This window comes from Syngnathus acus, chromosome 3 (genome assembly GCF_901709675.1).
Source record: "Syngnathus acus chromosome 3, fSynAcu1.2, whole genome shotgun sequence".
In the NCBI taxonomy this organism is placed as follows: Eukaryota; Metazoa; Chordata; class Actinopteri; order Syngnathiformes; family Syngnathidae; genus Syngnathus; species Syngnathus acus.
In genome coordinates this window covers 8,105,059-8,128,040 of record NC_051089.1, presented here as the reverse complement: position 1 = coordinate 8,128,040, position 22,982 = coordinate 8,105,059, and the positions used below count along the sequence as shown (strand labels likewise).

The following is a 22,982-nucleotide window of genomic DNA, read 5'->3' as shown; positions in this document are numbered from 1 at the left end:
TTCCAACAGAGCAGATGCATTTGTTGGCCTCTCGTCCTCCACTTTGCTGCCCCCCCATCCCTTTTGCTTCATAAACCATCAGAGTAATCATCCACTTTCTCTTCTGCTCTTCTTCATCCTCCACGCCGACTGATATTTTCTGAATTGATTCATGCTGTGATACTGCATTCTAACCCTCTGGTCTGAAGGTGTGTTCTTGATCTACCCACAATCTCCCAGTGGTGTTGCTCCAGGCTCAGGTGCTAAAAAGCCTCCACACAAATGGGCTTTGATCACTAATGCTCACAACACACTGAAACACACAAACACACTTTGGAAGAATTACTTCTCATGGTCGTTCAACATCCAACAAAGACGCATACGCACTCACACACGCATAAGCCATTCTTTGTAACAAAGAGAAAAGAGTACAAGAAAAAGTCTAAAAATGTCCCAAAGTGTTGCGCTTATGTTGTAGCACCTCCTGGAGTTTTTTGAAAACTAGCTAATAAAATTGTTATTGTGCCTTTAATTTTCCAGGGATTAGATTCATTTCAGGAAAGAAAATAACCTCAAACTCTTGAGTCTTGTACACCCACACTTTAACAAACAAGGCACTTATTATTTTCCTTTTTTGAAGCAGAAGCAGTTTCACTGTGTTTTATGGAAGGAACTGAACTTTGTGTATCATCATCCATCCATCCATCCATCCATCTTCTTCCGCTTATCCGGGGTCGGGTCGCGGGGGCAGCAGCTTCAGGAGGGACTCCCAGACTCCCCTCTCCCCAGCCACGTCATCTAACTCATCCCGGGGGATCCCAAGGCGTTCCCAGGCCAGCTGAGAGACATAGTCTCTCCAGCGCGTCCTGGGTCTTCCCCGGGGTCTCCTACCGGTGGGACATGCCCGGAACACCTCCCCAGGGAGGCGTCCAGGAGGCATCCTGATGAGGTGCCCGAGCCACCTCATCTGGCTCCTCTCAACATGGAGGAGTAGCGACTCTACTCCGAGTCTCTCCCGGATGACCGAACTTCTCACCCTATGTATCATCAATATGTATATATTGCTACGATAGTATTATAGATCAACATGTGTGCATACACGTAGATTGGGCCACAGTCACACAGCTGAACTTTCTTCATATTACTAAGATTTGAGTCGATTATGCGTCCTCCATACCGCTTCTCAGTTTTTGGGCGGTAGGTGAGGTATACCCTGAACTGGTTGCCAGCCAATCGCAGGGCACACAGACAAATAACCATTCGCGCTCATAATCACACCTACGGACAATTTGGAGTGATCAATCGGCCCACCATGCATGTTTTTGGACCATGGGAGGAAACCCGCACACAGGCACGGGGGGGACATGCAAACTCCACACAGGAAGGCCAGAGCCAGAATCAAACTCTGCCCCTGAGGCAACATACTAGCCAGTGCACCACCACGCCGCCTGAATCGATTATACTTAAAATGTATTCTATACTATAGTTACAGCAAATTACTATGCATGCACATATTGCAAGTGTGTGAGTGTGCTGCATTTAGGTACAAGTCAAAACCCCCGTGCACACGCGCATGCACGCACATACACACAAAAAGAGAGAGAAGCCCATCAACAGCCACTAAGAATTTCTTCTTCCTTTCAACAGCTCGTAGTTACCATGGGAACCTATAAAAAAAGCATTTTGAGATGGGAGGGAGAGGTGGGAGAGAGACAAAGACAGAGAGATGGGAGAGAGAGAGAGAGAGAGAGAGAGAGAGAGAGAGAGAGAGAGAGAGAGAGAGAGAGAGAGAGAAAGAGAGAGAGTGAGTGAGTGTGAGGTGAGAGAGAGAGAGAGAGAGAGAAAGAGAGAGAGTGAGTGAGTGTGAGGTGAGAGAGAGAGAGAGAGAGAGAGAGAGAGAGAGAGAGAGAGAGAGAGAGAGAGAGACAGAGTGAGAGGGGGAAGAGAGAGAGTATGAGAGAAAGATGGAAATAGAGCGAGCGGGGGAGGGAGCAAGAAAGAGGACGAGAGAGAGGGAGTGAGAGAAAGAGAGCAACAATATAGCATGAAAGAGAGAGAGGGAAAGAGAGACAGAGCAAGAGAGACAGATTAAATCAGACAGATGAGATGGTAAAAGGCAGTGCAAGAGAGAGGGTTGGCGAGAAGTCATTACATGTGGAGGGAAAGGAAAAAGGGGCTGAGCATGGGGACGAAAGGTGAAACGAGAGGAGACGGAGGGAGTGTAAGTGGAGCTGTATTATTTAAGGGGGTCTCAACCTGTCTAATGAGCTTGGTCTAAGAGCCCCCAGGAGTTGGCCCGAGACACAGACACAGAAAGGGGGGAAAAAAGTGCTCAAACGATGTGGTAAGAAAAGTCAATGTGGAGAAGAATGGAGACGAGGGAAATGGAGGGAATTGGTAAGTCGAATTGTGTTGACTGAATTGTTTCACCAAAGGAGGAAGTAGCACCTTAATCAAAGACCTTGTGGAAACAGAAAGGGGAAAACAACTTTAATCGAAACTTACATCTAGACAATATGATGAGATCCAAACACAGATGTGTGGGAAACTTTGCATTCATTCAATGAAATAATAGTTTTGGTGCATATATTCTAAATGAATTATTTTTTAAGAAATATGCTTCATTGATCGCTTTATAAATATAAATAATTGTTTCTGATAAAGCTTGATTGATATACTAGCAGTTCTATAAGACCCAACGGAGTGGCATAGGATGGGTCAGATGATGCAATGTGGAAAGGCTATGATATGATTACAATCTCAATACTCACCTTCTGTTCATATGCCAAACATTTATCGAGCTAAATGCAAAACTGCTGCTGGAAGCCATGTGAGGTGCGCAAAAAAACAACACGTTAACAGCGTCGTCGTTATTGTAAATGATCTTGATGTATGCTTGCCGTACAAATGACGGTACCTTTGTGTAGGAAATGACCAAGTAGATAGCAAAGGCGATGCTTTTATCTTGATAAAAGGTCACCAGGTGGGACATCCAATAAATCCACTTTACTGTAGTTATTTGTTGCTGTTGTGAAATACCACAGAGTCCTTCCACCCAGACGTGATAACAACCAATGGTGAGGGAGATTTAATTAAACATATCTTACTGTGTTCATTTTAAAATAGTTTCTTAATTCTTTACCTGGGTTGCTTGGCAAAGCTAATATGACAAAAGCAAATAATTACTTGAGTAGGTGTTCAACGAAAAAAAATAGTTAATTACTAACTTGTGATTAATTTCTGATTTCTTGAAACAGTCATGTGACACATTTCTTTCTTACAAAGCAAAATAGTTCCCACAAGCAAAAAAAATACTTGTAGGTGGAAACAAAAGTAGGTGGTTACAAGCCACCTGCATTGATTTGTGGACATGGGTCAGATTACTGTTTTATATAAATCTGAGTCCTCCGTATATTTAAACGCTCAAACAGAGACATGCGCTTTATATGACAAATACACTGCAAATGGCCATTTGGCAGGTGTCACTTGCTAGGCTCTGTCAGCCATTAATCAAATAGACAGTTTGGACAGTTTGGCCTTCCAATCCCTGACAGAATCCGGCTCAGATGTCCACATAAGGACACACACGCAAGCACGCACACACACACACGCACGCACGCACACACGCACGCACGCACGCACGCGCGCGTGTGAAGTCAAACCAACCGCTGCATTGATTGTTCATAGGCTATCTGCCATGAGAGCTAACTTCAAAATTAAAAAAAGAATAAGACTGTAAATAAATATCAATGTCTTATGAGGCTTTTATTTGTAAATTGCCCCATGGAAGCAATCACTGTGGCGGCTCCACACTACTTATGTGCCCCCCTTGATCATGACCTACCCTAAGGAGTTAATTGGCAGTGTGTGTTTGTGTGCATGTGACGCCTAGTTATTCTTGAAAAGCACTTGATGCTTTTGACGTCAGGGCTCTTAATTTCCCCTCAGAGAAAACTCCTCCAAGAACGCCTTTATGGACCTTGCTTTGTGCACTGAGAGCAGAAATAGGTATTGCACAAACTCTTCACACAGAGTTGCGCAGAATTGTCCAAAATGTCTGATGATTAGATCACTTTAGTAACTAACACTGGCAGTATAACAAGATTCCTTGATTAACAATTTCTGTTTATAAACTATAAGTGGCGTGACACTTTATCTGGTTCCTATGTGTGTGACAATTTGTCTGTCCTACCTTTACATGACGGTAGAGCCTTGTCCCACACCGGCTTCCCATCATGGCCCATCACACAGGTTATTGTTTCTCCTCCCACTGTTGTGTAGCCATGGTGACAGTTATAGGACACCTGAGATCCCAGTTTATAGTCATAGCCGGTCCTACTAGCGTTCATGATGTTACCAGGATCAAAACAGGCCTCCCTTGGTTTTTCTGAAAGAATAAAAAAAAGAGAGGAGGGGGCTTTTAGAAACTCGTAAAATTTCCACAGATCCGTACAGCACTTCCATGTTCATATTTCTGGCACTGCACTTCCTAAATAAAATGTATACTTCAACACATATCCCCAAAACATCTTTGTTACACATTGCTACAAAAATACAATCTGAAGAAATTGTATGTTGACGCAACACAAAGCAGTGGAATACTCGTGCCTGTACTGACAAATAAGGAATACTGGCAGGGGAAGGTCATGAAAATGAGGATGCAGGTAATCAGGAACGCGTCACAGTTTATGAGCACACCAGGAGAGTGTCTGTTTTTCTTTTTCATTCTTTCTGGATTGAGACCAGCAGACACCAACCATTGTTGCGCAATGACAGGGCTAACTTTACTCACTTTACTGCACACTCCTAAAGTAACCTAAATGAATAAGAATGAAATTAAAATCAACAAAAACAATTGCCACCACCATTCATCACTTTTCTTTCTAATACCTTGTAATATCAGAACGTTACTTAATTACAAATATGTCAGATGCTTTAAGACTTTAACTCAAGCAATTTTACTTCTACTAGTTCTTTTCTGTTAAGATACTTTCCCTCGGGTTTCGCTTTCAGGTACTGTATACAAGTTTGATCACATGACCGATTTTTTATTTAGTCAAACCTACAACAGACTGGCAAGGCGTAACTGAAGAACTGCATGGATGACTGCGAAGCTTCTTTCTCCCACCCATTTCATTTAAGAGTCCTTGTAAAATGCATGAAGAGCAACTATAAAACACTGACAAGAAATACTCGCCATCAATGAATGCAAGCCCTGATTTATATTAGAACTGTTCAGGACAGACCATTTATTAATCCAAAGTATATTTGAATAGCTATGATGATAACGTTTGAATAATTGAATAGCTATGATGATAACAACAATTATATTTGGAAACTTATTCCACTTTACATTTAACAGCATGTGTTTATTCGAAAACAAAAAAGAATAGCACAGTTCTCATTTTTCTATGCATTACTGGTAGGGATGAAGGTGAAACTGTCTCCTAAATTTCTGTAAGAACTGGACTACATATCTTGAACAAAAGAAAAACAACAATAACAGCAATTTCTTGATGGAAAATGTTTTACCCTTCTTTGGATCGACTTACTGGCTGCTGTCAAGTGAACACTATGAAGTCTCCACTCTATTTGTTGATCTGATTGGATGTGACAGACAAAAGGAGACCCTTTACGACATTCCCTCTCATACATTTCTGTTTTCATGGAAGAAGAAGGGGCTAATGAGGGTAAGATAAGAAGCAACATTGATGGAGTACAAACAGGAACTCAAAAACTGAGTTCTAAATGACAGTGCTGGCCCAGGTCGTTTGCTTTCTTGTGATTACCCAGCAAAGTTTGGAAGAAAAAAAGCAAAGAGAGAGAGAGAGAGAGCGATGAGGAAGGAGTGGTAGAAGCAAATGAAACAAGGAGATGATTAAGGTTGCATTTTAATTAGAGTGATGGCAGATGAAAGGTAGTGAATTAATGACGAAAAGTACAGAGGTGTGAGGTGGCCTGGCAAGGCAGACAACAGAGGGGGAGATAATCGTTTTTAATTACAGATAAATGGAGTGAGATAGACAAAAAAATGAAGAAGGATTTTTATATAACTTGACAGAGAAGATCTAGTCTGCAGTCCAATGATGAAGTAATAATCAGCCTCACTTTGACAATAGCTCTTAAATCACCACCAGTCAAGCAGCTTCTGTAAAACCAAGATGAGTCACAATCTGTGGAGGTAAACAACTCATGGGCTGACACGGAACATCAAGCACTTTCTGCTGCGAAAAAAAAGCCTCATGATGTGAGGCTGAAATGAATATAGTTGGCAGCTTTAAATATTAGCCAGTCTGCAGATACAACACCTCTGTGTTGACGTTTTAATATTGATGCCAAGTAAAAAAAAAAACGAGTATCGTCGGGCTAATGTAGAAGATCAAATGCACACATTTGGGTGGTGGGATGCACCTTGGATTTTTTCTCACAGTTCAACGACAAAGAATTGATACACGTAATGGTGATCTGGTTTGGGATGAACGTTTGGAAATAGTACTAGTGATTAAAATCCTTACAATTGCTTGAAAACTTGAAAGTCAGCCCCTTGAATGGATTGATTCTGTTTCCATAATTAAACATGGGGGAAATAATGCCATGACAGAAGGGAAAAAAATTAAATGGCCTCATGGCCTCAACAGATTGTCTCAGAGTTCTGATGGCCCACTGCACAATTTGCTTTTACCTGCACTTTTACAATTATTTTCATCTGTACATACCGTAATTTTCGGACTATAAGTCGCGTTTTTTTTCCATAGTTTGGGTGGGGGGGCGACTTATACTCAGGAGCGATTTATATACATATATATGGGTTTTTTTCACTTTTTTGGGCATTTTATGGCTGGTGCGACTTATACTCCGGTGCGACTTATAGTCCGAAAATTACGGTACCAGTCTTGGTTAAAAAATGTTCGGACCATCATAAAACAAAGACAGAAATGTGAAGATAAAATTTTACCTCTGAACTCAATGGCGAAGCCAGACATGCCCAGTGAGGCGTCCGATCGGAACGCCAGGAAGAGACTGTTACCACTGCTCTCGATGCGCTCTGGGGCCTGGTTGCCTTGGAGACTCGCCAAGAGAGGCCCATTAGAGTCTTCGCCCTCATAAATGTGCAGGAAGTCATAACTGGGCTCCATGTTAAAACTGATAGAAACAAAACAGAGATCGATTGCATCAAAACAGGCTGCAGACCATTCTCGAGGAATAAATGCCATTCACAAATTCACATTTGAATAGCTAGCGACCTCTCACGGGAATTAATTTGAATATACAGATATTCATTCATCATCCAAACCACTTATCCTCATGAGGGTCACGGGTGTGCAAGCAGTCTTTGAGCAGTACATCCCATGTCTACTAATTGTATAATTATTTCACTATCCTTTTTATATGCCACAGGTACGGGCGTTGTTTTGTGTGGTGACATCCTGCCCACTTCCCACAAGTGGTACGCATGTTGCAAGTGTGCACCTGCTGCTTAACAGAAGAGCCTCTTCTGTTGCCAGCTTTGAGTGGTCACAACCTATCCTTTAACAACAAAATTTCATCACCTTACAAATGCGGCCATAACACTCTGAAGCTCTTTCTACCAACAAGTAGCCTTTTGCCCTTTATAGAGAGATCTTTCAACAATGAAGATCACCTCATTTCATTTATTAGCAAAATCTTTGTCAACCTTTACCTCTCTATCGGGTAAAAAATCTCTTTCCAAACATCAGTAATGTACATTTCATGTTATCAGAAACGGCCATTGAGTTACTACATTGTATATATTGCCATACATTCGTTATTCCTTTTTATAGAATATCTCTGAAAATGATCCACCACTTTTCATCCCAATTAGCAACAGTATAATAAACTTTTAGCCAAAATCAGGTAAGGCGTTTTGGCATTTTTTTTTTTTCTTGGGTAAATGAATGGAAAAATTTGTGCAAGTTAGCTGAAAGAAAATCCAACACAGAAGCGTGGATTTGAGTAAAGTTATGCATGATTCTTTATCCCAAGTTGGCAGTTGCTCTGCATAAAATGTTTCTGTGATACCACTAGCGCCCAATTCACCAATGTTTGTATAAAGTGTAAAAATAATGCACACACACGCATATCAAATTGTTCACCCTGACAGCAATTATGTTAGTCTTAGCGTCCAGCTGCCAGTTAAACACACGACAATCCTTCTGATTTCTATTGAAGTCCACGTTTATCCTTGTTTTAATTCTCCACCTGTCTAGTTAAGATGGAAGTCGTGTGTTGGTGTATTCGTGTGACACCTGTGAGCGCAAAGGAGGATCAGAAGGATGTTAAAGTAAATCCCAATGTCAATTCTTCATTTTTTTTATGCTGCATCTCCCAAGATTACATTTACTGAGTTGTTAGCAGAATTATACAAAATTAAGATTTTAAGTCAAGTTATTCAGATAAGTGAGAATAATAATAGATGAGTTAATAATAACAAAATGCAGGTTAATATCAGGTATATAATTTGGTGATCCTCTAATTAGTCACAGTGTTCTTGGTAAAATATTTACATTTTCTTCTTCAGTCTTGCACACTTTCTGGTAGCATTATCTATTATGGGATAATGCTGCCTATAATCAGCCAATGTGCTCATTTGTAAGGTTAACATACTAAGCTCCTTGAATGCTAAGGCCTGTATTTATATCTGATTTAGCAAGAGCTTAACACCACATAAGCTCCTCTGCACTGACAAAGCATGAAAGTGATCCTTGCAAATACATTTTTCTGTAGAGCTACATTCTAAGTATAAATGTCATGAAATGACAATGCAGACAGGGCTCTAACATTCACTAGAGATCAATTATAATCTCGGCATTGCATTCAAGTCTTAAAGGCCACCGTAATCATTATATATGCTAATTTAATTAGCAGAAAGAAGATTTGTAGAGTATGTACTCTTGCGACACCAAGTCAAAGTACCATAATCAGTTGGAACATTTCTTTCTTTTATTTTATAATGAATGGAAATGTTATAAATAATATTCCCCATGATTGCATGATTGTGGACCGTGCTGAGACTCATTTGGCTTGGCGAGCAGAATTGTGTTGGTGACCCAGAGTTGCGCAGTTTTTTTCACTTTGCTTTAAACTTGTGTGGCGTTTTGGAATGTCCACCCATTCCCTCTATTGCTTGGAATTAAATAAAACATAGAGAGTTAATCTACATTTTATGATGGTGACAGTTTAAGACTGGAACTAATTAATTATCACCCTTATGTTATTTGGATGGTTGCCTTTGGAAATTGCATGAACTTTGGAAATACAGTATTGTAGTGTACAGTCAAAATGGTGTAATAGAAAGATAAAGATTATAATAAAAATGTATACTTAGAATACCTGTGCTGTAAATCATTATTATGAACATGATATGATTCATATTAAATATACTAGAATTTTCTGGGCTTAAAATCTGGTTTATGAGTGCCCTATATGCCTACTGCATACAACACATTATATTGTTTGGCTATGATCTTATTTGATATGGAAAATGATGCCTAGTAACCATTAAAGGGTGATTATTCTCACATTGCTTGTCCCAATTGGAGTACTTTATTTTAATGAGAGAGCAAATTACATATTATTTGAAGACATTTCATTTCATTCATTCAGTCATCTTCTGAACCAGTTATTCTCAGGAGAGTCATTTGATCAAAAACAGCTTTCATTACAATTGAAAATACAGACACTGCCCTGTATACTGGTTTATTAACAAAAGAGCAAAAACAATTAGGGGACCACTTATGATAAAAAAGCCAAACATATACAATACATTTTTTATTGTCTAATTGCTTTATGAAGTACCTAATTTGTGTCTCTTGGTCATATAAGAAACAAACAAAAATATTTGGCAAACTATGAAGTAGAATTTTTAATGTGCCCCATTAGCTTCACGTTAAGTTCAGTAACTCACTAAAAGATGCATGATATTTTTTTGTTATTTCATCGTCAATTGCTTGAAATCAGGTTCAAACATGATGGTGTCCTAAATAAATTTTGAAAAAAATATATGTGAACGTATTCGTTAGAAATTAAAACCTGTTTTGCCGGGGCTCAGACAGCCATTTGGACAAGACAATCTATGCAATTATTCTCTTTCATCCAAAACAAGGACAGGAGAGACCTTTGTGTTCATTCTGTTGCACAGTACAAATACTTTTCTTTTCAGCACGGCCAACACACTCAATTTTGATAGATTTATATAACACTTGAAAATTATGTATTTCATTTACACAACAAAAGCCATCTGCAGTCATGATGCTTCTTCCAGACAGATTGTTGAGATCTTATAACTCAAATTAAGTGCTGCATATTGGCATTTAGTGGGCCCATTAAATCTTTAGGCATGACTGCTTATTTTTAACAAACATTGGTTGATCAGACCTATTATTATGATGCTGCAGCTAAACAAGTCATTGCAGAGATCCCTGCCTGAACGAAACCAAAAATCAGAGCCAAAAGGATGTGCGATGCTATTTAGATCTAAATATTTCATGATTAAAAACACGTTAGAAGTACCAGCGGAGGTGTTTCTGCAGACACAGAATTCCACTTGCAGGCCGAGATCTTTCATGACAGTTACACTTTTATTAAAAGCCACGGCGGTCACGAATATTCTGGGCCAGTACCTTTTGAAGATGAGAGCGATGACAAAGTCTGGGTTGACTCGGATTCGCCAATCACACTCTTTCCCGGCAGGGTAAGGCTGGGGGTAGTTAGGAGACAGGATCACTCCAGAAGGACCACTGACATTACCACCACAGGTTGCTAGGGAAAAAACCCAAAAATAGAGCGATGATGATCACACATCATTAAATCTTCTGGAAGGAGTATCACCCCTTGACAGAGCATCCGTGACCCCCTCAGCCCGCCAAATGTAGGCAGAGGAGAAGGGGGTCAGCTACTGATGAGAGGTGTGGCAAAGGTTGGAGATGAGAGAGAATAACACCTACTGGACCACTAATATTGCCTTCACAAATTGCTAGAGTAAAAGAGCAAGGGAGAGTGATAGGGCTGGAATTCGGAAACAGATTAAGGTTGGGGGTACTAAGCAGTAAAATCACTCCTGGTGGTCTTGCTATTCTTCAACAGGAGTAATATTCTGCACCAGGAAGGCAGGTGGGTGTGCACACATTAGCAACGATGCAGCGGAAGGTAAATAAAGGCCTTAATTGTTGAGTAGATTACTCACACAAAGACATACACTTGTCTAAATAACCCGTACAATGCAACTCCTGGGAGATGCATAATATTTAGAAACACGGAGAAGACAGAAGGGGATTTAAGTCATAGGAAAAGGTGGCAGTGGCAGAACAAAATCCGTGTTTCCATTGCTGAGTTGTGGGTTTGCAGACCAACCGGCCACAATCAAGTGAGATGCCTTTGAGGAGTTGATGAATTTGGGAAAGAAGAAAGAAGGAACGCAATTATGAACTCGGAAGTTGCAGTACTAGTTGAGGGAAACTTATAAGGCATTAACGAGGATGACAAATTGAAAGGTAGTTGAATCCTGTGGAGGGATGGAAGCATCTCGAAGAGATGGCTGTGGATTTTCCAACAGGCTGTTCAATAGAACTCTAGAGGATGAGAAGATGGCTGGGGAATGGAGGAAATGTGTACGTGTGCCAATATTTAAGAATGGGGTGATGTGCAGAGCTGGGGGATCTATAGAGGAATAATGTTGATGAGCCGCACGATAAAACGATGGGAAAGAGAAGTAGAGAATGGACTCAGGGAAAAAACTTTGTAGTGAGCCGAGGATAAGTATCACAAATGCATTGTTTGACTTGAGGGTGTTGATGGAAAAGTAGTGTGAAGGTCAGAAGGAGCAGCAATATGTCTTTGTATTCTGAGAGAAAGCCTATGAAAGGCTACCCAGGAAGGATTTGTGGTACTGCATGAGGAAGTCAGGATCGGTAAGAAATGTATTGGGGTAGCATAATAGTGGTGACGTGTGCTATAGGTGTGACAGAGGACTCCAAGGTGGAAGTAGGATTGCATCAGGCATCAACTCTAAGCCCCTTCAGTAATGGACAGGCTGACAGTCAAGCTTAAACTGGAATCCCTATGGACCATGATGTTTGTAGATGACGTTGTGATCTGCAGTGAAAGGAGGGAGCAGGTGGAGGAACATTTACAAAGGCATTTGCTAGAAAAGATGAGAAATTAAGATTACCCCAGCACTGAATATACATATGTTCATGATTGGGAGGTATGTGGGGCTCCAGGGAGAAGCGTTATTGAGGATGGAGAACTTGAAATAGTTAGGGTCAACAGTTCAGAGCAATGGTGAGTGTGGCTAGAAGGTGAAGAAATGGATACAAGCAGGTTGGAGCGGGTGTAATAAAGTGTCATGTTATGTGATAGAAGCGACTCTGGAAGGATGAAGGGGAGCATTTATTAGTTGAGGCCAGCCATAATGCTTTACGGCTTTGTGTACTAAAGAGCCAACATGAAGCAGAGTTAAAGGTGGCGAGGATGAAGATGTTTAGATTCTCTTTAGGAGTGATTACGTTGGATTATATTAGAAATGAGCTAATCAGAAACATTGACGTTAGTTCCCTTTACTGTTACTAACAGGATATTGTGACCTGACATTCTTCCACCACACTTGCAAAGTTTTGCCCGGAGTGACATATAAGCTGGGTGGCACATTGTGTTAACTTCTGAAACATACAGCAATCATCAGTATTGTTTCGATGAGAAGCAGCAATACAAAACAGCTTATGCGGCTGCTGGAGGAGTTTTCAAAGAGGCATCATTTGTGCTGAAGTATTCATCCGCCTTACAAGGACTCTGTCATCCAATAATTACTCAAGCTACAAGCCAACTCGGGATTCCGTCTGACTCAGACAATTCCGGAACAGTCATGATGATGTGTCTTCAAGGTGACATGAGGTGAAGGAAAGGGTGGTAAGAATATTCTAATCCAGAGATTTACAGAGGGTGCCATAATCACCCGTCCTATTAATTAGAAGCCAACATATGACGCAGCAAGTGTAAACTTATGTAGGTGTCGTGCGAGACTTGACAGTGGTGCAAAAGTCAAATATTTGTGTTTGACATTCTTTTTAATAAGTGATCAAAGTGCCAGGACACATGGCCGGTGAAAAATGATTAACGTGGAGCAGAGGCAGCACATAAACTACCTAATTGTGTGAGAAAATGAAAAATTTATCTTCCCACAGCCTCTCAGCTTCAACAGCCCGTATTTCAGTAAACAAACATCACCTTGGACACTTGAGCATAAAACTGGATGAGATCTATAAAAGAGAGCATCTGTAACAAATCTGCAGGGTTGTGTGGTGGAGCTGCTGATGAGTTATTTCTAGTGAGTGTCGCACCTCCTGACTGGAATCCGCCCTCAGACGGCAAGAACATGAGCATATTTTGTCAGTCTGGATACCTGTTGTTAAACGATTTCATATGGAAAATAAATAAATAAATAAATATATATATATATATATATATATATTGATTGAAGAGTTTGTCCTTAATGACTTGAGACATCAGGCCGTGAATGGCTTCGATGGTCGTCTTATATATATATATATAGTGTATATATATATATATATATATATATATATATATATATATATATATATATAAAAAAATCATAGATGGCCACATGTGAAATAAAGCTGTGATTAGCAAAGTAATGCACACCTACCAACACATGTTGGAGGATCCGGCTGCCAGTAGAATCTGTTATCCATGCGGACACATGTGATGGTGTCAGGTCCTTGGAGTTGATAGCCAGGGTCACACTGGAACGTCATACTGTCACCGGGCTCCTTACTGTCTCCGTATCGAGAGCCATTTACCGGGATGCCAGGGTCATTACAGGTTGTCGCTGTTGTGGCTTGACAAAGTGAGACAAAGCAAACACAACAATATTATGTATGTCTGAGAACAAAAAACACAATTTAGAGACACACAATAGTCCATTACGAGCTGAGTCCAAAAAGGCCGAACTGTCAACAACAGAAAGGCCGCATATTGTGTATAGACTATCATCTGCCATGTCAGTGTTTTGTGGCAATATAAACCCTGTTTAGAATTCGCTGCGAGCTGCAGAGCCATTCCAAACTGCGACAAGTGATTATGCCCTTTTTTTGGTGGTGGATATGGGGGGGGTCATCTAAATTTCTACAAATTAACATTCTAGCAGTGTTGTCAAAAATCCAACATGTTGGCACTCTGAATCACAGTGCCATGTTTTATTTTGCTTTAAAACCTATTTTTCTCTACTTTTGAGGTTCTGCAAAGGAAGCAGTACTTTTGACAGTTACCAGATGTGTGTAAGGTTGAAGAGATCCATCAACTTGGGGAAATAATAATAATCTGCTGCAGATAATGCAGGCAGCTAATGCATACTTTCAGTGTTCCTTAACTTAAAATGCACCACACCACAAAAAAGGGCTGGAATATCAGTATTTTGAAATAAAGTACCGTAATTTTCGGACTATAAGTCGCACCGGAGTATAAGTCGCACCAGCCATAAAATGCCCAAAAAAGTGAAAAAAAACCATATATATGTATATAAATCGCTCCTGAGTATAAGTCGCCCCCCCACCCAAACTATGAAAAAAAACCGCGACTTATAGTCCGAAAATTACGGTATATAATAAACACTTTACATGAATAACAAAACTGCGGCCTTTGTCAGGTCTTTCCTTAAAACGTGTTCAGATTGAGACAACAATTTTTTAAGTAAATGCACAGAGGGAATACATTGACATGAACCATGAATTTAAAAATAATTGTTTGTAGATGTTATAATAAAAACTCATCTTAATAGTATCATTCTAAAATACAATGCACTCATTTATAACTATAGAATTCCATCAAGATAGCATTTCTGACATTAACAGGAAAGATTTAATTATGCAATTATTATTCAGTATGTTATTAAATATCACCTTTACCTAATGGTAAATGAACATAGGGGAATAAAATGAATTAACATACTAATGGAACAAATAACCATTCTTTGATTAGCATGTTGGTGTCAATATTTACTTTCAAAATGAGGAGGATTTAAAAACCAAATGTGCCTGAGAGAAGCATAGACGCACGTGGTGCTGCATATAAATATTAATCGGAAATAACAGTTACTTGAAATATATTCTAATGTACAGATTTTTGTCGACATTGCTGCTGCTCATCATCAGCCCTTATACACGCGCAGAAAAAAACTTGACGATCCAAAGATCCAATCAATACAAAGATTAAAATAGTTATATTACAAAGAGGAATGATCATTTACGTTTATACCATTTGAGAAATATTAAATTCATAATCCCCAGACATGGACCAGGATATCAGAGCAAACCCGAAAATGATTTTATGGTTCGGTGAAAACGTATCTTCGCACGGCCACAATTTTGTCTGGGTGCTATTTAATGTATTATACAGATCGGTCTGATAATATTGTATCGAACCAGACCACCTGAACGCTAGTTTACTACACTTTACTTCAATTCTAGAGACTGCACTGCTGGGAGCACTGCAGCTTATCGACTGAGCTTTGCAGCAGCATCCCGGCACCGTCAGTGCCAAAGCAGCCATTCAATTCTTCACATATCCTAGATAGGCATGTCATTGCTATCACACATTTGAAAAAAAGCTATGATTTGAACATTTTGACAGCCTGTCACCACAGCATCCCCCGTGGGTTGGCACATGCTAACATGGTGGACGATGAGAATATGGAGCGATCAAGAAATAAAAAATATTGCCGCAGCCATTTCACCACGTTTTACTTAAGCTGTCTTTATTTTGTCCCTCACGAAGAAATAAAGCATGCAGAAAAATCCCTCAACCAGCTCTACAGACAATCTCATTCTAAATTTTTTGAGTCGAGAGTTCACCTGAGGACAGGTGGAGACATAGCGAGACCTTGGTCTAAACTTATGATGCAATTATTTAACATTAATAGAAAAAGACAAGCAAACTTACTGGAAAACTGAATGGAGAATCCTTGCTTGCTGATAAAGTAGTCGGAATCAAATTGAAGTGTGAGTATGTTGAAGGTTGAATGGATATCTTCAGGCAAGGCTGGACCGGACCATTCTTTTAAAAGGATGCCTCCATCCGATGATCCAGACGGCCCATCCCAAACTCTCAGGATGTCATGGCCAATCTCAGTGTCAAAGACGATGAAATGGAGGCTGACGGAGAAATAAAGGAATCATTTTAAGACAAATAAAAACGGAATGTTTTGCTTAATTTCTGTTCATTTAGGATCTGTTGCAGCAGCTATTCTAAAAGAGAAAAATATCCATGGAAGTTACATAATGTATTCAATAATCACAGTGGTTAATTTATTCTTACATTTATGATTCGTAAGAATTTACCTGATAGTCTTGCCAGTATCCGCTTCTATAGTCCAGGTACAGTGGAGATTGTTGTCGTACGGGGCAGGGTATCCTGGAGACAGAATTCGTCCAGACACTGCTCCAGTTATGTGACCTCCACACTCCGCTGCAAGGACACAAGACAGTGACATTGTCAAACACTGTTTTCATCATTTACTGTACGATGTATAGCTCATATGCTCTTTGGCTCTCAGTTTGTTGTATAAAAGAAACCGTCAGAAAAAAAAAACTTTTATTTGGTGACAAAATTAGCAGATGCAATCTCATTCGAATACCTCAAGATGTTTGAAATGTTGTGAACAAATATTATCCTGTATAATGACAATAAACCTTTCAAAGCTTTCATACTTTTAACGCTGATTTTAATTATTGTGCCTATCCGATTACTAGTTGCAAAAATGGTAGTGGTTTGATTTTTAAAGCCATATTCAGCTGCTTAGCTCAATAAGATGCTTCTTCTCTAATTGTCATTAAATTAGCATGAGGTATGACGGTTGAAATAAATAAATGCTATGGACATGCTTGACTTTAACCTTGAAATGCCAAAGCTTCTGCTCTACACGTTCAAGGTTGGTGAATGACTTGCTTGGAATATATGCTTGCTAAGTAACCATGAATAAATTAATGCTCAAACGCCAAGCGATAACCGGAATTTGTTTGTGTGTTTTTCCTGGTACTGAGTTGTCCAAGGTAATAGAAAGAAAAGGACCGAATGTTATTAGAAGAGCCATTGCAGCAGATCTCCTGTGATTAGAAAAAAGCTTAATGTCTCTAAATTTTAAGTCATATTCAAGAGTTAACCGATTTCCAAAAGGAGAATGGTGAAGACAACTTCTCTTTGACTCAGTTTGGGAAAGATGGGTCTCGGCAAAACCGCCTCATCTACACGATAGTAAATGCAAACATTTTATTGAGCCAGACAGACAGGGAGTGAGGCAACCGTAAAGGCAAAGTGATAAATGGCCCAAAAGGATAACAAAGGAGGCAGATGCAAAGGTATTTAGCCCAGGGGGTTGCCAGCAAGTATTCTCCTGGTTGCAGGCTTACCTGAAATAAGACGACAACAAAGCAGCTGCAAATTAATGTTGGACTGTGAAGAAACACAGGGACAGTGCACACCGGCAAAAACACACGTATTAGGTCCACAAGTGTATATTCTTCTATTCCTTGTCGTTGCCATTAGCAACCAAATCGTGTCCTGCCCCTGAGAGCTCAAATGTGGAAGCTGGTTTGAGACAGACAATGTTTGGCTCGGCATTTGGGAGTTCGAAATTAAAATGTTCAGAGAGCCCACACGGTCCCTACAATGTAAGAATGCTTACAGGCTCTCGTTTGTTGAATATGCAAAGTCACAATTTAAAGTCAAGTAAAACTGAATATTTTACAAGCTGACTTTATCAAGTTGGACTAAAGGGGATGCTGTATTTCTCAATGGGCTTCTAGATACCAATCAAATTATGTTTGACCTGAGGGATGAAGTGATCTGCTCAGAAATAACACTTCCAGCAGACAACAAAATGTTCTAGTTTAGAGAATTTGGGGCTGTGAGTTCTACTGCCAATGGCATAAGCAACACTGAAGTTTTTAACTTTTACACATCTTGGACAATGTAAGATGTGAATTAAACGTATGATATGTAGTATCTGAATGATCGGAGATCAATCCTGTGCCAGCACTTTTGGATCCACCGGTTAAGATCACATGACTAGTAATGATGGGGCCCTGGGAGCACGGTGCTTAGGAGGCATGTTGAAAATTGATTTTTGCAGTCTCAAGGGGTAGTAAAGGGAAAAAAAGAAGCGCTTTGTGTCTCAGCTTCGTCAAAGCTGGTGGGCGCACTGGTGTCCGACTCGGTTACTTCTGCATTGCGTTCCAATGCTTGCACTGCTTCAGGCTTAAACATCTGGCAAGAAATGATGGATAACATGCGTGAAGTGTGTCCCTGCTTCCTTCCAACAACTGGGACTCGGCAAGGCAAGCTTGGTGAGGCGGTTGTTCCAAGTTTTGAATGCCAAGCGCTCTTGCGGTGAAGGTAGTGTCTAAGTGTTAGGCATCACTCCAGCAGTCAGGGAGGTTTGTGTCGGAGCTAGGACATGTAGGATTTACATGGGTATACATCAGGATGAAAAAAAGTGGCAGTCCATACATGAGTATGGATAGTGGGCATATGCGGTCAAAGGACAGAATAATATCAGACGCGTGCCACTGACTTGGGTCAGTGCCTGATATTTGGTCTTGGCCTCACTGGGCAGCATTCTACATAAAAGCAGCAGCCCTGCGGCCACTTGACAGCAGAACAAATACCAATTCACTGTGACAGTGCTTGGATGCTTTGGTACCCTTTAGTAGTAAAAGTCTCTTTTGGCTCATGGTTGCCTTGGGCTTGAAAGGACAGAAGTTTGCTTTCCAGGAGCGACACTACAGCTACTCCAAACGACTATTGTTTAGAGTTACTCATTGACTCACATGGGAAAGATGGCGACAATGATCCGGTGTTGGGAAAGTTCATTTTTTGTGCAAACTGGTTCAATGTTCAGTTCACATTTGGAACTAAACTAGTTATAATTATTAAAAATACTATAATTATAAAATTTGAACTAAGTACACAATTGCAAAAATTAGCTAGATCATAGATTTTTTTACTGATTTCTTTGATGGCATACAAACCTATACAGGACGGAAGTGATTTGTCCCAGACGCGTCTGTCCCCACTTAGACAGGTCAGTGTGCTGCTTCCATGGAGACTGTAGCCAGGGTTGCAGGAGTAAAGGACAAATGTGTTGGCAAAATGTCCATCATCCTGGATCTTGAACCCATAGCTAGGGACACCGGGTTCTTCACACCGTACCAGGTCAAAACCTAGAATACAACAATATTAAGAAAATTGGTTAAACGACAAACTGTAGTTTTTTCAAGAACGACGACAACATGTACTTTGAGAGGAATTGCTCATCTGTAGTCAGTCTATCTGTCACTCACTTTGACCAACTGCTTTCCCCCATTGATGATTATACTTTTTATGGGGGTGGGGGGTCATCCAGCAGTATCAAAACGCAGTATCTCTCAAACTCTTTGAAGACATGGCTGTGTTTTAAGAATTAACATATTTTTTTGATAGCTTGTGACTGCTACTCCTGCACTTTGGGTTCAACTATCAGCAGAAATTGCTTGGAAATCTGACAGTGAGACTCTTCGCCTGTCAGAAGTGGAAGAAATTGCTATTTTGCTGAGTGTGAAATACTATTCTCAAGGGATTTGTAGTACATGCCATGATTTCTTTCCCCCCTAACAGTCAGAGGAATTAACTTAACCAAGCAAGTTCAGCCAGTAACTAATCCCCTACTTCCTAATGTTTGGGAGAGTACAAATTAGTTTCAAATAAATAATTGTCATAAAATGTGAGCTTTGTTATGAAATGTGAGTTGATCTTCATCAAATTCACAACAAATAGACAAACGTATGTTTGATTTTAAATAGTGGTTGATCCTCCTTTAGCAACAATTACATTTTAACCAAGTATTTCCCGTAGTCGTATAGCAGCCCTCCACCAGGGTCAAGAGGAGCTTTGGATTTCAAAACTGTTCCAGTTCAGCAATATTCTTCCGATGTCTAGTTTGAATTGCTCTCCTGAGGTGATACCACCACAGCTGCTCAACTTGTGGGAGTCAGGATCATGACTCAGCAACTTTAGAAGGTGTTTTTTTTTTTTATTCAGTTTAAGCCATTTTACTTTAGTCTCCTGGATCATTGTATAGTTGCATTACATTTTCTTCTGTTGAGCATTTGGCAGATAGTTCTGCAAAGTATCTTGACAAAATTATGTTTCCTTTACTAATAGCAATGAATCCAGCCCTGAGGCAACCCTCCGGTGCCAAACAATGACGCCCCTCTACCATACTTAAAAATTGGAATGACGTGTTGATGGTGGTGTGTGTGTGTTTTTTTTCCTCCCCTCACATTGTTAATGACTTCCTTCCAAACAACACAAAGTTAGTTCATCTGTCCTCATAAGACTTTGCCAGTAGCACTGTGAAACATCCAAGTACTTTTTTAAGGTCAAATTTTAGCAATTTTTTTTTACAGTAGCAGCTTTCACCATGGTGCTTTGTAAGGACTTCCATTGTTGTTTAATATTTTACTTATTGTAGATGTGTGGAAAGAGAATTTGGAATGTGCCAGAGAAGTCTGTGTCAGAGAAGACAATTCTTCAGATGACATTAAGCATCCTGCACTGTGCTCCTCCAGTCATTTTACTGTTAAATTTTCTCCATTTATACACGATCTGTCTCAACATGGACTAATGAACACCAAGGCTTTTAGAGAATCTTTTATTGTTCATGCACGTTATTAATTCTTAATTGTAGGTATTGTGAGAGCTCTTTTATGCCAAGGATAGTTCACGCCAGGAAATGTTTCTTGAAAAGACAAAAGTCAGATCTCGGGTGCTGTTTATAAAGCACATTAAAGTGACCAAACTCACTTGTGTATGTGAGATGAAAGCCCTGAGTTGTTCCAGAGGCGTTGCTGTTGAACTCCAGCCACAAGTGATTGGAGGTACTATTGATAATATGGCCCATCATGACCTTCCGGGTGAAGTTGCCAAGAAGACGAGATGAACTGTTCTCACCATCATACACCTGCCAATCATAAAACATGATGATTAGGGGGACAAAGTGTATAACTTTTGGTTTCTGAACTTCAGATATCAAAATAGTTTGGAGTTAGATTATGTGATTCAGTTGACAAAAGCAACCATTAATTAAAATCTCATTCAAGAACAATGGCTAGAGTGCTTTGCTCACTTAAAACATGACACATGATGCACTATCCTCAATAATTATTTTAAATTAATATTAACATATTGATGACTGGAATAGGTGTGGCTTCATCAGACGAACTACTTCGGAATGTAAACTATAGTTTGAGAAACATGTATATAAAAATTAAGGTAACTAATAAATCAGGGGAGTGATTGATTTAATTAAACAGCTTGCAAACAGAAGCATATTTCTACTCAAACCTCATTTAGCATCAAATGCACATGACAACTCAAATAGCTGACTTCAATTGAATTCCTGTAAATCTAAGATGTATGAAAAATAATATTAGCATCGGCGGCTTTTTGGCTTTCATCCGAGCTATTTGAATCATGTTTATGACTGTTTGCCATCCTGGTGTCACCTCCCTATAACAGGATTTCTTCTTTTTGTAATTCTTATCCCACTGGGAACATTTCCAATTTAATTTACAGTCACGTTAAGCCTCTTTAAAAGTCAGGCAGAACCCTGTTAATACAATCTAACCACAGATGGGCTCAGTCTATGCTTGGGGCCTAATAGTGATAATACACGAACCACACATTGGCGTAACCATGGCCTTAGGCCTAATACTGCTAGGAAAAGTTGTAAATTGAAGCAGTTTTAGATGGTGTTTGTCAGAGACTGTCATGGCTATTAAAATAACTCATATGGCTGCTCTTCACATGTGATAGAAGAGAGAAATGTTCACCTTGAGATAATTTAGCCTTTTCTGACAAGAAATAGTGAGACGAGTCGTAATTGTAAAAATTAGTAGGCTTGAATAAAAAATATACTAGTTCTAGACCATTTCCTGATTGACCAGTTTTTATTGAAATATAAATGGACAACTAAATGGCTCCATGTGGCAATGGGAGTATTCTCGCTGGGACATGTGCATAAAGGAGCTAACCCTCCAGCTCTGCAGTAACTGAAGCTAATGTGATGAGCTGAGGGTCAACAAGGAAAGAATCAATCCTTCAGCGCCGTTGTTTCCCATCCATTCATTCATTCAGCTTTTGTTGCTATTGGGGTAGGAGGACAATCAGTGATAATAGAAACATGGCTAATACACCCCTGCAGGGGTATTTGTGCTTTTTGTACAAGCATGTTAACATATAAAACAAGAGTGCAAACCTCACGGATTACGCCAAGCTACGAATTGGCAAGGGTCCATCAAATTGTATATTTTTGAGTCAATCCTATACTTCATTATTGTGATTATAGTTTGCTAAAAATGACGTGCTAAAAAAACATTGGCAACATTGGTGGATTGTCTCATGAATAATTTGCAAAATAAAAAATGCGATGTTGCAAGGATCCCTTTGTTTTCGATGAATACAATATAAAATTTGAATACATGAAATATGTCTATCATAATATTGTTGTCCAAATGTGTGTTTGTGTGTGTTGCACAAATACCCTGAGATAGTCTCCATCTTGCAGAGAGAAACTCTCAGCTTTCAGCCTAATTCCTTTTCCCCTGTCAGTGGTGATGCGATAGATGCATTCGTGATTGTTGTCATAGTTGGAAGGGAAGTTCGGTGAGACAAGAACACCTTCTGGTCCCAGAGAGGTGGCTCCACACTCAGCTATAGCAACAAAAGAAAGGGAGGGAGGGGCAGACACACCACGGATGACAATCAGGGCAATTTCAGCGTATTATCTCTGAGCATTCACATATCTCGTTTGGCTTTCTGTGTGTTGTGTGAAAGACCATGACAGGGGGAGCGAGGGAAACACAGCTTAATAACATCAACACATGGTAACAGTGATGACAATCAACCAACTGCAACAACATAATAAATGATAATAT

At 39.9% G+C, this 22,982-nt stretch overlaps 1 protein-coding gene across 2 annotated transcripts in view; it reads right to left on the bottom strand.

Annotated features, from left to right (window-relative positions):
* LOC119120299 (CUB and sushi domain-containing protein 1-like) overlaps positions 1 to 22,982 on the bottom strand; it is a 282,068-nt gene that overhangs the window by 53,542 nt on the left and 205,544 nt on the right. For both annotated transcript variants that reach the window (XM_037247067.1, XM_037247068.1), the window contains exons 25-33: positions 22,589 to 22,758; positions 20,851 to 21,007; positions 19,038 to 19,229; positions 16,350 to 16,476; positions 15,952 to 16,163; positions 13,661 to 13,852; positions 10,620 to 10,758; positions 6,935 to 7,122; positions 4,172 to 4,366 (exon numbers count right to left, since the gene is read on the bottom strand). In XM_037247067.1, the coding sequence (XP_037102962.1) occupies positions 4,172 to 4,366; positions 6,935 to 7,122; positions 10,620 to 10,758; positions 13,661 to 13,852; positions 15,952 to 16,163; positions 16,350 to 16,476; positions 19,038 to 19,229; positions 20,851 to 21,007; positions 22,589 to 22,758 (1,572 nt within the window). The remainder of the gene's footprint in view (positions 1 to 4,171; positions 4,367 to 6,934; positions 7,123 to 10,619; positions 10,759 to 13,660; positions 13,853 to 15,951; positions 16,164 to 16,349; positions 16,477 to 19,037; positions 19,230 to 20,850; positions 21,008 to 22,588; positions 22,759 to 22,982) is intronic.